This window comes from Peromyscus californicus, unplaced genomic scaffold (genome assembly GCF_007827085.1).
Source record: "Peromyscus californicus insignis strain IS unplaced genomic scaffold, ASM782708v3 Scaffold_6__1_contigs__length_162567912, whole genome shotgun sequence".
In the NCBI taxonomy this organism is placed as follows: Eukaryota; Metazoa; Chordata; class Mammalia; order Rodentia; family Cricetidae; genus Peromyscus; species Peromyscus californicus.
In genome coordinates this window covers 153,786,226-153,801,826 of record NW_026294584.1, presented here as the reverse complement: position 1 = coordinate 153,801,826, position 15,601 = coordinate 153,786,226, and the positions used below count along the sequence as shown (strand labels likewise).

At 40.3% G+C, this 15,601-nt stretch overlaps 1 protein-coding gene across 5 annotated transcripts in view; it reads right to left on the bottom strand.

Moving 5' to 3' along the window:
* Nucleotides 1-15,601, bottom strand: part of Pde3a (phosphodiesterase 3A) — a 284,628-nt gene that overhangs the window by 31,769 nt on the left and 237,258 nt on the right. For all 5 annotated transcript variants that reach the window (XM_052720552.1, XM_052720554.1, XM_052720556.1 and 2 more), the window contains exons 6-9: nucleotides 11,433-11,652; nucleotides 7,152-7,237; nucleotides 4,426-4,580; nucleotides 2,566-2,703 (exon numbers count right to left, since the gene is read on the bottom strand). In XM_052720552.1, coding sequence (XP_052576512.1) covers nucleotides 2,566-2,703; nucleotides 4,426-4,580; nucleotides 7,152-7,237; nucleotides 11,433-11,652 — 599 coding nt within the window. The remainder of the gene's footprint in view (nucleotides 1-2,565; nucleotides 2,704-4,425; nucleotides 4,581-7,151; nucleotides 7,238-11,432; nucleotides 11,653-15,601) is intronic.

Sequence of the window (15,601 nt, the reverse complement as noted above, 5' to 3'; positions counted from 1 at the left end):
GTGGTTACACTCTCTGTTTGGAGGGTTGGATGACGCTACAGGTGAATGTGTTTTATGGGTTGCAGGGATGTAGCAGACTGAAAAGGACCTGGACTTCTGAGAAGGCTATCTCATGAAGTCTAATGTTTACTCAATGCTTTACCAAAAAAAAAATGAAGAAAAAGAAAGCAAAAAAAGCATATTCTTTCAAGCCTAAGTTTCTTCTGTAACACGGATATTAAAACAAATAAACAAACAAAACTCCTATACCAAGCTGGTGTGGTGACATAAAATTATAATCCCAGCCCTTGGGAGGTGGAGACAGGAGGACCAAGAGTTCCATGTGACATAGCCTGCTTGACAGCAGCCTGGGATATATAAGACCTTGTCTCAAAACAAAAACAAAACAAAACAAAAACCCACAAGCCAGCCAACCAACCACTGCCATGACCACCAGCAATAAAAAACCTATAGTTACCATGGAGATTAGAGACAAGCAAGCATGTGTGGTGTATGGAATCTGAAACCCCAGAACTCTGAGGCTGAGGCAAGAAGACTGTCATGAGTTTGAGGCTAGCTGGAGCTAGCTATATTGGGAGTTTCAGGTAGGCCAGCCAGTGCTACAGTGTGACACTGTCTTTGAGAGAGAAAGAGAGAGAGAGAGAGAGAGAGAGAGAGAGAGAGAGAGAGAGAGAGAGAGAGAGAGAGAGAGAGAGAGAGAGAAGAGTCTGTGGGAACCTGTACCATGCGTCAAGGGCAAAAGTGTATGAGAATTCTCTCATTCTCCCTGTATACATCACACACAATCCCTGGTAGAAAGGAATGATCCTGCATGGACCACAGCTACATTTTGTGGCATAATACATTACGTGCCTGGTTCTCTCTAGGTGTCACACTTTGCAATTGGATTCAAACACTCCTAGGAGGAAAAACAAATTCCAACACGAAGGCAAATGGGATACAGTGGCTGCCTTGAACTTGCTAAGATCAGTGAGCTTTGCAGACAGCTTGGCACTAAGGGCTCAGGAAGAGATGAATGGAACTGTCGACTCCCCATAAACATGGCTGCCTGCCACTGTATCATGGTCATGGCCAGAATGAGTCTAGCAGAGGAACAATGACATATTATACAGATGGTAATTAGCTTCTGCTTCATAGCTCATCATCTAAGTTGATCCATCATTTGTTTGAAACAGATTTCTTTCTCAACTTGATTGATAATTTCTTTAGGGGAAAGGTCTTTTCTTGAAGACCAGATGAATTATCTGGGTCTGTGTATTTAACACTAAAAGTAGGAGCACCAGTTTCCCATTCAAATCCTGTGAACTGTATGTTCCCCAAGATGTTTCATACTCAGGCTCTTGAACAGCAGCTGGGGACAGCCAGTCTTAGGTTAGAGAAGAACCAGTGTTCCACAAATTTCTAGTATTTGGCAGAAAAGTTATTAGTGGCCCTCATCAATGTGGGCTGGGTCTTGATCCCACTGAAAGCATTTTTGGTGTGTTGCTTTGCAATTTTTGAGGTAGAGATTCACAGAGCCAAGGGTGATCTCGGATTCACCAAAGTCAGAAGTCTTCAGGGGTGCTGTGATATTACTCATATTTTAAATACATATTGATATACCACAATACCACCCCTTGGACTATAAATATAATTTTTAGTTATTTACTTTAATTTTATGTGTATAAGTACTTGCCTACATGTATACATGTGCACTATGTGCCTAGAGAGTGCAGAAGAGGACACCAGATCCCTGGAACTGGAGTTCCAGATCGTTATGAGTTACCGTGTGGGTGCTGGGATCTAAACTCAGGTCCTCTGCAAGAATAGTAACTGCTCTTAACAGGTGCACCATCTCCACAGCCCTGGATCATGCATAGTTTGATGGCTCTTTTATAACACAATCAATCATCACTTAGCTTCAATTTTTCAAACAAGTATATTTAAGCACCTAATTTCTATATGTTTTCCTTCCACTTCCACCAAACAATCAGCCCTATAACAGGGAAGCCTCGAGACAGTGTCTCTTACAGAGACAAGACCTAAGACATTTGTCATGCACCTGGCAACTCACTCTGCATTTCCATTAGAGAGATTGTTTTGATTTTCCAATACACGAAATTCTGATGTTTCCCAAGCCAGTGGGGGAGATACATATTTCTGCACAGTACCTTATTTTTCATGAAACCTAAGCACTATGATATTCAGAAGTTAAAACAATAGTCAGGAGATATAATTATAGGGATGGATTCATCATTAACAGGAGTTTCCTTTCTAAGGCCAGGCCAGCTTCTCTTTGGCTCAATTCTATGAATTTTGGTCACTTGTCCATCTTGCTGATCTATTCCTGCCTCTGCCTCTGTTGCCTTAAAAATTACATACTATCTTAATTGTAGACTGCAATACTCAAATGAAATTCCAGTTGTCTTTTGGTCAGCACACAGCCATAGAACCTACCACATGTTCTCTGATAAAATTTCACTTCTTTCTGCATGCCTGCCCACAGGTGTTGGGAATGTACAGATTGGCGACCAATGGACTGTTTCCTTCTGTGTTTCAAGTCATCCGCTTGAATACATTTCTTACCTGGCTCAGAATACGGCCACATTTTCTTCCTATATTTTCCACTAAATCAAAAATTGGAAAATTCCAGGTGTTTAACTGATCCATAATTGAGTCCAGGTTATCCATGACTAGGGGTTCAGGAGCAAGAATTGGTTTGTCCTGTAATAGAGATGAAGATATTGAACCACATATAGTTTTTCTATTAAAAAAATCATCATTTTGGTAAATTCAATAACTAACTGTAGCTCTCAGAAATAAATGACTTAAAAGTCCATGAATCTTAAAATCAGTAAACAAACAAACAAACAAAACAAAGGAAGAAAACATGAGCCTGGAGTAGAGAAGCCAGCACTGAGCACAGTTCGACTGATTTTACATAGTCTGATGCCTGCTTGCCCCTTTTCACACACAGCCCAGCCTGAGAGATGTTTCTCCCAGATGTCAGCTTTACTACTTTTGTGTCAATCTGCAAGATTCTTTAATGCAGACTGAAGAACCTCAGAAAACTCTGATGCTTTCTCTAAGCCTCCTTCTTTCTATACTTCAGTAAACGTGTCTGAGAAGTGAACCTGGCTTATGTTGGACCCTTGACAGAAATGCATGAGGTGGATGAAGGCTTCACCTCTCCACTTTAATTGCATTTATATCTGAGCTGTTCAGATCAGCATTATTCCTGGAGAATGACAGCTGCCACATCTTTCAGGAATGTAATTTTATCCCTGAGACCTGCTCTCCACTAAACAACTTGCTCTATGTAAATGTAAGGGCAATCAGTGTACAAAGCATTTTAAATCAGGATACTCATATTTTCTCACCACCACAACTATTTTAAAAAGTAAAAAAATAAAGAGAATAAGCCATTAAAAATTTTGCCTGAACAGCTAATTTGAAGGTACAAGTAGCAAAAACATGGTTAAAAAAATGCTAAGGACAGCAGCTGGTGATTATGGGCACGTCAGCTGCTCCCTGTCCTTGGCAGCCATGCTTAACCTCACTCAAATGTGCACCCATGAGTGTCTTTATACCAGATAAGTCATCATCAAAGGACCTTTTAGAATCAGTACAAACCTGATCTAATACAACAAGGAAAACAAATACTGGTTCACTTACTAATCAAGGGGGTATCAAAGCTAAACCAGAAGATGCCCTAAGAAAATTAGTCAACCAATCAATCTGTCTTTCTAAACTATTAGTCTAATATTATATTACCATTTAATATTATTAGTTTATTAATTTTTCCTTATTTACAGTTTTTTTTATTGCACTGTTTGTATTCATATGTAAAGATGAATACTTGGTGCTGGGGAAATGGCTCTGTTGGTGAAAAGCTTGCCATGCAAGCATGAAAGATGAGTTTTATCCATGAAACCTATCTACAAAAAATCAGTATGATTGATGGTGGTCACTTGTAATGTCAAAGCTGGGGACACAGAGAAAGGTGGTTCCTAGGGCTCATTGGCCAGCCATCCAAGCCCACTTGTTGAGCTCCAACCAACGAGAAATCTTGTCTCAAAATAAGGCAGATGGAACTTGAGTAAGATCACCTAAAGTTGTTGTCTGGACTTCCCATGTGTGCTTTCCTACATATGCACCTGCAGACAAACACACACACACACACACACACACACACACACACACACACACACACACACACACACACACACACTCTTAAACTTTTCATTACCAAATTTTAAAAAAATCAAGAAGAAACCAATATGATCAGAGAGAGGAAGATTGTAACAATACACCTAAAGGATACAGACACATGGATCCAAATGGATGCAGCTATAAACCTAAGACAACAGAATCTACCCCTAAGCCAGTCTCTGCCACAGAAGCAAGTTTTCATGGAAACGAATGAGTTTAGTGATGTGGGGCTACCAGGAAGATCATGGTCTGGGAAGTATAGGTGCCACAAGCCGATGCTTTCCTCAGTGGCTCTCTCTGGCACTCGGCCTCCTCTTCATTCTGCAAAATGTCACTGCTGTCACTGTTGTTGTTGGTCTCATAATCGGAGGTAACTTGGAAAGTGTCATCTGCAATTGAAAGAGAATAGTCTGTTTTTAAGAGACCTATGATGAGGAAGGGGACACAAGCAAGTAAGTGCTCCTGAAACACATCCGCATATTATGAAGTATTTAGAAAGACTGCTTTCATATATCTACACATCAAAAACAGAATAATAGGGAGGGAAATATATTTTCAAGGTTTATTTTCATTTTGACTATGTGCATGTATGTCTGCATGCACATGATTTATATGCCTGTGGAGGCCAGTTGAAGGTGTTAGATCCCTTGGAACTGGAGTTATAGGCAGCTGACTATAAGCTACCCAACATGGGTGCTAGGAACAGAACTCAGGTTTTCTGGAAAAGCAATTCCTACCTTTGTGCAATCTCTCCAGTCTCCAAAATACATTTCTAATCCTAACAAATAGGTGGGAATTAAGATGTGTGATTTATGTGACAGTCAATGATCCCCCAATTAATTCTATAAGTTCACATTTTTTTCTCCCTGTTCTTTCTCTCTTTTTTCCCTTCCTTTCTTCCTTTCCTTCCATCCTGGTAGTGGGGATCAAACCTGGGGCTTTATACATGGTATCAAGAACTCTACCACTAAGCTACATCCCCTAGTTGGATTTAAATTTCTATTTCCTCTATTCTTCTACTGCATTAAGCCAGGAAACAGTTGACTACACACTAATTAAGGGCATATGTGATGGGAATAATCATGTGGATACACACAGGAAGGAGTGGTCTGTAGAGCATGAAGCAATGGCTCATACTTGTGAGTGGACAGATCTTATGTGTATGTCCCAGGTCCTTGGGAGTCTGGGCTTCCTCCTTCTTTTCTTTCCTCCACTATCTCTCCTTCCAGTCAGCAACTATTAGCTGAAAATCCAACCAGAAAATACAAGTGTCTAAAGAACATGCTTCCAAACAGTCATCAGGAAGAATGAAATATTTGTAACATTATCTCAGGACCCTCTTTTCTTCCATCTTTCTAATACAATTACTTGCCGGATAAACTTAGGAACAAAGGGCAGAATAAAAACATAACTGATCAATTAAAACTCCTGATCTATGGAGAAAAGGAGAAGCCCCAATGGAGATCCATGTCACTGTGAGAACCCATGAAGGTGATCTGTACACTGAAGGACTATGGCACTTCGAGAGCCCAGGAAGGTGACCTAGCCTGATGCCCTCATCCTGTTAGCCCTGGGAGACTTGGAGAAGCATCCTGTCTTCAATAAGCTACACAATAACCACACAGATAATTTTCCTTTGACTTCTCCTGGCCCTTTGCATATTGCTACACAAGATTCTCATAGAAAAAAATGTCAACAAATTCTATTTGAGGGTATCTACTAAGAAATGTTGATAGGGATACATAATTATTCCTGATGGTGCCATGACCTTAAAGTCTACACTTCATAGATGCTTTGATTTCTACATTGTATACTTTCAGCACAGTACAAATAAGCCCATAGAGCTATGCCAACAAAAATAATTATTACAGCAACATCACAAGCAGTAGCTACTTACAGTGACCCCATAATCCAATGAGAAATAAATAATTCTGTGTGTTCAATATATGTGGTGTCCAAAGAGGCCACAAGAAAGCATCAGATTTCTGCAGCTAGAGTTACACATGGTTGTTGAACCACCAGATGTGGGTGCTAGGAATCAAACTCAGGTCCTCTGGAAGGGCAGTCTATGCTCAAAACTTCCAAATCATCTCTTCATCCCCCCACATGTTGTATTTAATCTTTACAGTGATTTTATGTAGTGGATACTACTGCTATTCTGCCATTTTGCAAGTGAAAGGACTAAGGTGCAGAAATTTAGATGACACGTGAGTGGGGAACAGAAAGAGGGGTGATCCAGGTTATAGCACCTTAACCTGGATCTTAACTTCAGGATACTGCCTCAAGGAAAAGCCATATCATTGTGAACAGTATAATCAGGGTCATACTTTAGCTTTGGGGTTAGTGATCTCATAAACACATGCTAGGATAGGCAACCCTCTAATGAACAAGGCATCAAGATGAACCACCATGTATAGTATAGCATGTAGCATACAGTGCTGTACATTATATAAAGGGGGCTCTGACTTTAAAATAATATACATTTGTGTCCAAGTACAAAAATGCCTGGGAGAATCCACCTTTAAAATTTGCTATGAATTAAATTTAGATAGTGTTTTGAGGATGATTTTTATTTCCTTGTTGGTCTTTTTAAGTTTACATTTAATTTAAATTAGCTGGAGAGATGGCTCAGTGGTTCAGATCAATTGCTGCTGCTATAGAGGAAGTTCAGTTTCCAGCACCCACATAAGGAGGCTCACAATTCATAATTCAACTCCAGCTACAGAGATCTGATGCCCAGTTCTGGCCTACATGGGTACTACACTCATGTGCATAAACACACATACACACACATACACATACACACACACACACACACACACACACACACACTTCATAAAGTTAAAATTCACAAATTTGAAAAAAAAAAGCCAGGAATTCAAGTTGCCTTTTTTTCAGGAGGAAAATATAAAATAAAATATGTTGAATTTTGAACAACAGAATACTAAAAAGTGTATTACCTGTTCTGTTTGGTTTCTGAATGGCTGAGCCACTTCTCTCTGAAGGTCCATCAGGAGGATTCCCTTGTGAATAAGGTCTGCCACAGCTGAGAAGTGTTGAGAAGGCATAAGTACCTCTGTACATTTTAAAACACTATTAAACACACAGTATCTTCATAAACATCAACCATTCCTTGCCTTGGTCTTTCACTGTTATAACCAAACCCCTGAGATACTTGAGGGAAAAAAGACTTATGTTGGCTCATGGTTCAGGGGTGCCAGTCCACAGTCAGGATCTCCACTGTTTTGAACCAGAACTGAGACAACACATCAGGGCAGTGACAAAGTGTGAGCTACATCATGGCTCACAGAAAGCAAGGGAGAGCTAGGGAGAGGCCAGGGTCAAGGAATACTCTTCAAAGCACAACCCTAGGGACCTACTTCCTCTAATGAGGCTCCCATACTGTGCTTCCAGCATCTCCCAATAATATGCCTAGTTATAAGGGTATCAATAGCCTCACCCATTGATTAAGTCAGGGTTGTCTAGCTCTAGCCATTTTCCAGGAGCCTCCATGTTTCATATCAAAATCACACAACACATATAATAAAATATCATAGTCTTCTACTGGTGCGTCTAGGAGGGCAATTCACTTTGTATTACACGCAGTTGCTGATAGGTGGTCTTCTTTGGTGAGTACCGATCAGCAAATGGACTTTAAACTCCATCTGACTCTCTTCCTCCTCCTCAGTCCCCATATTTACATTGAAATGCTGCTAAAGTTGTTAAATTATTTGGAAAATACTGGAATAACTGCCATTTATCTGTGAAGTGGTTCTGAAGGTCCTGGCACATGTCTGGCTATGATTATCTTTTCCAGTGGGACACCTTTAGAGCCTCATTGCTCCTTTCACTTCTTGGAGCTAGGATGCTAAATTTCTAATCAGATTTTTAATAAAAGACAACAAATGTTAAAACAGAATGATAGGATATTCATTTTATTTTTTCCCAAAATAAGTGTCTTTATTTAAAGCAAATTTTTACATTCATCCTTTAAGGTCTTAAGGAAATGAACAAAGGAGATGGACATTGTGAAAAAAAGTGAATGACTGATTGTACACACTAATGTTTGAAAAAAAAAAAAAAGAGCCAACATGATCTGTGGACAACCAAGATGATGGAAGTTTCCAGAGAAGCAAATGGTAGCCCATCCCAGAGATAATAGGGGATAATAGGAGAATCTTTTTGCTTTATTTTCTCAACAACTTGACTATTTTACAAGTCAAAAGGTAATCACACAAACCCTACTGAGATCCAAACTGGCCCCTCCTTTATTATTTTGTTTAGCTACTTCATGATTAGATTTTAATCTCCTATTTTGTGGCTGGACTCTTTTCTTCCAAATAATATAAAAGATCTCAGGAGAACTTTTTGGTCTCATAATTACTTAACTACAAGATGACCCAGCATAAAGGGAAAGAAATTAGTTTAATATCTAATGTTTAACATCTAAATGTCGCATCATTTTCTTAACTGTACATGCAGCAAAATATTTCCCAGTTACAGTATACCATCATACTAAGTAAATTTAGTTTTCAACTCTGAAATATAAACAGAAAAGCATTATACGGGATTTATTTCTAATGAGGAAAACCCATCATTTTGTCTTAGGGGATAAGAAGAAAAGAAATAAAAAGCGTACGCTAACTTAGGACTTCTAATCTTGTGTGAAAGCTTATTAGTGTGAAGATTTTTCATTGCCTGACAATACCTAAAAGGACTATTTAAGTTACTAGTTCAAATAGAGCAGCTCCTGTCTCCCCCCCCCATATAAATAAATAAATAAATAAATAAATAAATAAATAAATAAATAAATAAATAGCTTGTTGCAAAGGCATTACAACAGCCAAGAGACTAGGTTCAATTCCAAGCCCTTTGAGTTCAGCAGGGGAAACCACAATAGTTAGTTGTGTGTTTCTGGAGCAGTCTGTGACTACATGGGTGGCTTCCTTGAAGGGAATTATAAAACCTGGTTTGAATTATAGGTTTATAAAGTCCAAACAAATAAAATGCACACTACTGGATTTCTAAAATCAACTGAACAAGGAGCAGAGAAATCCTCTTGGTTTTGTTTGTTTGTTTGTTTGTTTGTTTTTTCCTTCATTCTCTTTATGAAAACTCTGTGACATTCTCCCCTCTAAAAACAAGCAAGAAAATCTTGTTGGAGAGAGCTGGGCAAGCCATAGAGCTTTCCTGAACACCCCTAGCTTTCTTTCAAATGGTTATTTCTCATAAGTCTTGAGGGAGGGAGAGCCCCTTGGAAAAGCCAGAAGCAGATGTTCTTAATGCGAATCACTCTGGGAGCCTTTATCCTGGCTCAGGATACAGAACAAAGAACAATGCTTCCCTCAGCAAGCCTGTTGAATGTCAGATGCATGAACAATTACAGGGTGTTAACCTAAGGGAATTGGCTCTGGGGTCCAGAGAACTCAGAGAACTCGACATGAAACAGACCAAGAACTCCTCTGAGCTCTTGGCACGGTAAGTGTGATGTAGCATGTCTCAGACCGACTACACAACAGCTCTAGGAAGGTGGCTGTGTTGGGTGGAAAGCCCACAGAACTCATTTTCACTTAGAAAGCTAGCATGGTACTAGAATAACATTTTGCTCTGGTCTTTGCCCAATAATCAAGGTTGGGCATTTTTTCCACTTAAAAATAGTCGTAGAGAGAAAGAAAGTAAAAATAAAGATGATAAAATAAGCGACGTTTATTTGTCTTAGGCAGTAAAGTTTGGATGGGGAGAGATCTCCAGGTGTTATGACTTCAAGTCTTGCTCAATAGTCTGTGGTGCTGTTTAGAGCTGGGAGATCCTTTAAAAGGTGGGTCCTATAGGGAAGAACATAGGCCATGGGGGACTCAAATGGATATTGGGACCTGCAACCTTTCTTCTTTCTGTCTTCAGTTTTCTCAACAACAAAGCATCCTCAGTTGGATTCTGCTTTGCCATAGGCCCCAAAACAAGAGGATCAAGGAACCACTCAAGCTGTAAGTAGAAGTAGACCATTTATTTCTTCTTGATCTCGGGTATCCTGCCACAGTGATGACACAGGGAGTTTATAGACAAGCTACAAGCAAATGAAATGTGTGAGGCTTAGTATCCATTGTTAGATACTAAATGGAGTGTGTTAATAAACATGAGACACAAGAAAGCTTCAGGCTTCCAATGCATTCACATAGTCATCTCCATTATCTGCAGACAATAACATTCTGTTTAAGGCATTCTTAGGACTATGCTTAAAACACATGCCTCTCTTCTACTTCAAAATACTTAATACTAGGGAATGGAGAGATGGCTCAGTGGTTAAGAGCACAAGCTGTTCTTCCAGAAGATCTGTATTTGATTTCCAGCACCCACATGGTAGTTCACAACCATCTGTAACGCCAGTCCCAGTTAGTCTCCTAGGGTACTACATACACATACATGCAGGCAAAATACCCATATACATAAAAATATGTAAATCTTTAAAAATATTTAGTACTTTAAGATAAAGTATCCAAAATGAAGATATGACTGGAGAACAACAAAAATATGCAGTAATTGGAGGTATTTCCTATTTATGGACAATGTTGATGAAAAATAATCACTTCAGGCACATTAAGATCTTCTTTAATCCTCCACTGATAATGCATGGTAAGTCAGTTTTTTATTTTTTCTCCTTCCCTCCCTCCTCCTCCCTCTGTCCTTCCCTCCATTCCTTTTTGAGAATTGGTTTCCTAGGCTATAGCCCAGGCTGGCTTCAAACTCACTGTGTAGTTCAAGCTTCTTTGACCGCCCAGCTATCCTCCTGAGTGCTAGGGTTACAAGCATTCATCCCTATGATCAGCTTGTATTTGTTTCATTGCAATGTAAAAAGAAACCATTTGCTTAATTTCATTCAGGGAACCGTGTGAGTCAAGCCATAATGCATTATGTGCCAGGAACCCAGCTAAGGTCCTCTGTAAGAGTAGCCACCTAACATGGGTCTCAGGAACCCCGCAGAGGTCCTCTGTAAGAGTAGCAAGCATTCTTAACCCCTGAACCATGTCTCCAGTCCATAAAACACATTTTATCCATAACCTACTAGTATATAACCAAATATATACAGCTAATTATTTTGTACTCTCTCCAAAGATCTGTTCAGACTGAATGGAAAATGAAGTTTCTATTTATAGAGAGCCATGGAAAAATTAAGTTCCTATTACAGTCTCAAACATAACATCACACTATCCTATAGTTTCCTGTTACCAGTAAAAAGGTCTTACCTGCTACATATGACAGGTGGAGGCAGGATCTGAGGGGACAGGTCAGGGGCACTTTGGGTGTAAGTTAAGGCCCTGTGAGATCCAGGGCCTCGCTTGGCAGTTATTTCAGAGGATTCTGGAAACTGTGCTGAAGTAATATTGCCAACAGGACTACTGGCAGGCGATCCTTGAGGAGGCGAGGAGGAGGGAGAGGGTGCAGGTGAAATTTTAGCAAGGCCACCTGAAAGAGAATGAAAGCTATGATGTCATTCAACAAACACACCTGAAATGCAAACATGTGACCCCTTCCTGTTACCATCACCCTGAATACATATAATCAGTAGCCACCAATATCATGCTCGGCCCCAGATCTGGTCTTATCTTTATGCCACCATCCAGAGATGGGATATGTGCCTGGACTGTCTCCATGGCATGAAAATATGACCAGTAAATCATTCTGAGAAATTGGTGGCAGGGCCAGCATAGCCGCTGAAGCCACAGTGGCCTTAAGCCACCCCAAGGCAGAAGGATATTATTTTCTTCTCCCATTTTTGTTTCTCTCTTGTCATCCTGACTGAGAATAACAATTACAATTGTCTCATGTATCTGAAAAAATACCAGCTGGAACAAAACTCACTACATTTTAAAAGAAATACATTTTTTTTAAACATGCGTGTGTGTTTGCCTGCATAACGTTATGTGCACAGCATGTGTGCAGGAACCTACTGAGGCCAGAAGATGGCACTAGATACCATGGAACTGGAGTTCTCTAAGTGATTGTGAATCACCATGTGTGTGTCGGGAATCAAACCCAGGTCCTCTACAAGAGCAGCCTGTGCTCTTAAATCATTGAGCCATTTCTCCAGCCCCACCATTGCTTTAAAGTTCAGAGCACACAGTGGCGGTTATAGAATGCTTAAAATGTGCAAGTGAAAATGATAATTTGGGGGAGGCAATTAGACTTCTTAACTATTCACACATTCAGTGAACTGTACATTTCCTTGTGAAAATGCACTCCAAGAAAAGTAAATTTGAAGCGAACATTAAAACATGTGCTACATCCAGTACAAACTACACAGTAGGCCTAAAGCTTAAACTTCAAAATTGGGTACTTATGCCAGGCTCCCCATGTTTACATTTATGCTACAGTGTGAGTCTGTCTAGGGCACTGGAGTAGGTTTCTAGACCTCTCACTCTGTAAGATAAGGCTAATGTCTTCTGAAGTTGCTTCCTCCCAAATACAGAGAAGGCAGAGTGCAAGTAAAATTGGGGGGAGGGGGAGAAAGACAAATGACTTTCAAGTCATTCATCGGTCTCTGCTTATCCCCCCTCGGGGAAACTGATAGCCCCAGATTTCACATTCATAGCTAGTGTGTGTAGCTAATGGGCAGCTGGTTCAAGGTGGCCTTGTGTCAAAAATTCAGTTCCTTTAAAAGTTTGACTTTTCCCAGTGCAAAGTTTTCTGCCCCATAGAGTGGAATATTATAACTTGTAGAAGGGTTTCCTTGGTGTCCTTTTGATGCTTTTGTTAGGTTCCCAGCATGGTGGACAACCTCCCTCCTGAGCCCCTTGCAGCATATTTCTGTGTTGCTCCCTAACCAGCAGAACAATCCCTCGTATTTGTACCTAACAGATGCCCAGAGAGAGTAACTAAACATGTTGCCAGGGTTAGGAAGAGCTAGTGAGAAGGAGAACATGGGGATGAGGTAGGCACTGGTCAATTTGGGCTTTTTAAAAATTAATTAATTTTAAATACTGCTCACAGTTTCCCTTCCCTTCTCTTCTCCCAGCCCCTCCTCCTCTCTGCCCCCGCCCTCCCTGCCCCACCTTATCCTCTGTTTATATTCAGGAAAGGGCAGGCCTCCCATGGATATTGAGAAAACATGGCATATCAAATTGCAGTAAGACACCTCCCCATGTATTAAGACTGGGCAAGGGAACCCATTATGGAGAATAGGTTCCCCAATGCTGACAAAAGAGTCAGAGGCAGCCCCTGCTCCCACTGTTAGGAATCCCATCAGAAGACCAAGCTACACAACTGCCAGATACAAGAAAAGGGCCTAGTTCAGTCCCATGCAGCCTCCCTGGTTGTCAATTCAGACTCTGTAAGCTTCTGTAAGCCCAGGTTAGTTGATTCTATGGATTTTCTTGTGGTGTCCTTGACCCCTCTGGCTCCTATAATCCTTCCTCCTCATCTTCCATAGGGTTCCCCAAGCTCCGCCTAAAGTTTGGCTGTGGGTCTGCATCTGTTTCCATCAATTGTTGGATGAAGTCTCTCTGATGACTATTGGACTAGGCACCAATCAATAACTTAGAGCAGAATATCATTAGACATCAATACACTGACATTTTTTTCTCCAGTCATGTTTGGTTCTATCCTAGGTCTCTGGGCCAGAAACCTGATGGGTTTTAAAGACTGGTTGTGCTTTAAAAATGAGCCTATATATCAGCATTGCTGTACGTACTGGCTCCATCATTTTGATGGCAAATTGCGAGATTTGGGGCTACCTTTTTACTATTCTTGTTATATATATATATATATATGTGTGTGTGTGTGTGTGTGTGTGTGTGTGTGTATGTGTGTGTGTGCGCATGTGCGCGTATGTGCATGATTGTATGAGGGTATGGAGGTAAGTATGATCTTCACTGTCTTCACCAATGGTTTTTCACCTTGATTATGGGGACAGAGTCTCTCACTGAACCTGGAGCTTACTGATACTCCTAGACTGGTCACCATCCATCCCCAGGGATCCTCCTGTCCCTTCCTCAAGGGATGCCAGGCTTGCCTCAGCCTGGCTTGGCTGTTTACATGGATGATGAGGATTGAACTCAGTCTTGAGTCACGCACTTTCCCAACTGAGCTGTCTCCCCTCAGCACCCCCCTCGTTAAGTCTTTTTATTTTTTTAAAACAGACCATTAATTCAAAGCACGTTGAGAAACTTCTCCATTTCTATCTGGACACAAATGTGTTTTTGAGGGCAATTTATGAGAAGACTGATTTTGTTTTAGTAGCTGAGAGCTGATAGCTGTAGAGACACAGGGGTTCATTCTTAAATACACATTTTAAAATCCGTACAGCCATTAGCGTTCTTGGAACTCAGTGATTAACTAAATTTAAACTAATAAGCAGACTTTAAGGCTCCTGGGATGAACTCTTAAATAAATGTGCAGCAGAGAAGCACTTTGCTTTTATGGTTCTTTGCTCTATATATTTTGAACTCTTTAACAAGCACCAGGTCTCTGCATTAACAGTGAGAAGCAGAGATTGAGGGTGCAGGGTGCAGGAGAAGATGAAAGTGTAACGTTTACTGCAAGTTAAAAAAAAAGAAAGAAACACAAAGGATGGTGTGGTGAGAGGACACACATTTCCATACACCAGCCTTCAGACAGATGGAGAGATAAATGATTAATGCAGATACAGGCAGAGTATACTTTAATGCTTGAGTGGGAAGAATTTTAGATTTCTGAGTTGCGTGGATTTGGGAATATTCACACCAACTTCAATAGCTGAGCATCTCTAATGAAAATTTGGCAATCCAAAATGTTCCGACTTGGATTATCAGATTAGGATTGTTCCATATGTAATCACCAAATACCATTTCACTTCAGAAAGGAGGGAATAAAGTATCGTAGGTATAGAAAAGGGATTTCCCTAGGCAAATTAGAAATAAATTTCTTTGCAAGGTAGAAAGATAGAAAGGAAGGGAGGGAGAGAGGGAAGGAGGGATGGAGGGAAGGACAGAGAGAAGGAGAGAGTGAGAGTGAGAGAGAGAGAGAGAGAGAGAGAGAGAGAGAGAGAGAGAGAGAGAGAGAGAGAGAGAGAAATTCTAAGATCCTTTAAGGGTCTTCAATCTAAGTTTAGAGGGAAGATATCTAATTTTGTGTTACACACACACACACACACACACACACACACACACTGGATGAGTTAAACATGCATACTTTTTTATATATTTATCTTCATTTTATAATTGAGTAATTTTAAGAGACTCCAGGAACAAGACACAGATCATGAAATACAAATTCCTCATATTAAATTATCCTAATATGAAACATTTAAAAATACTGATAGGCAACAAACAAATAATACAACTTTTGAAGAGTCTGAAATTCTGACTCATTTGAGTAACCTAGACTTTGTTTCCTTGTTCCCTTGTTCCTAAGAGCCTGAGAAAATGTGCTTCAAGGC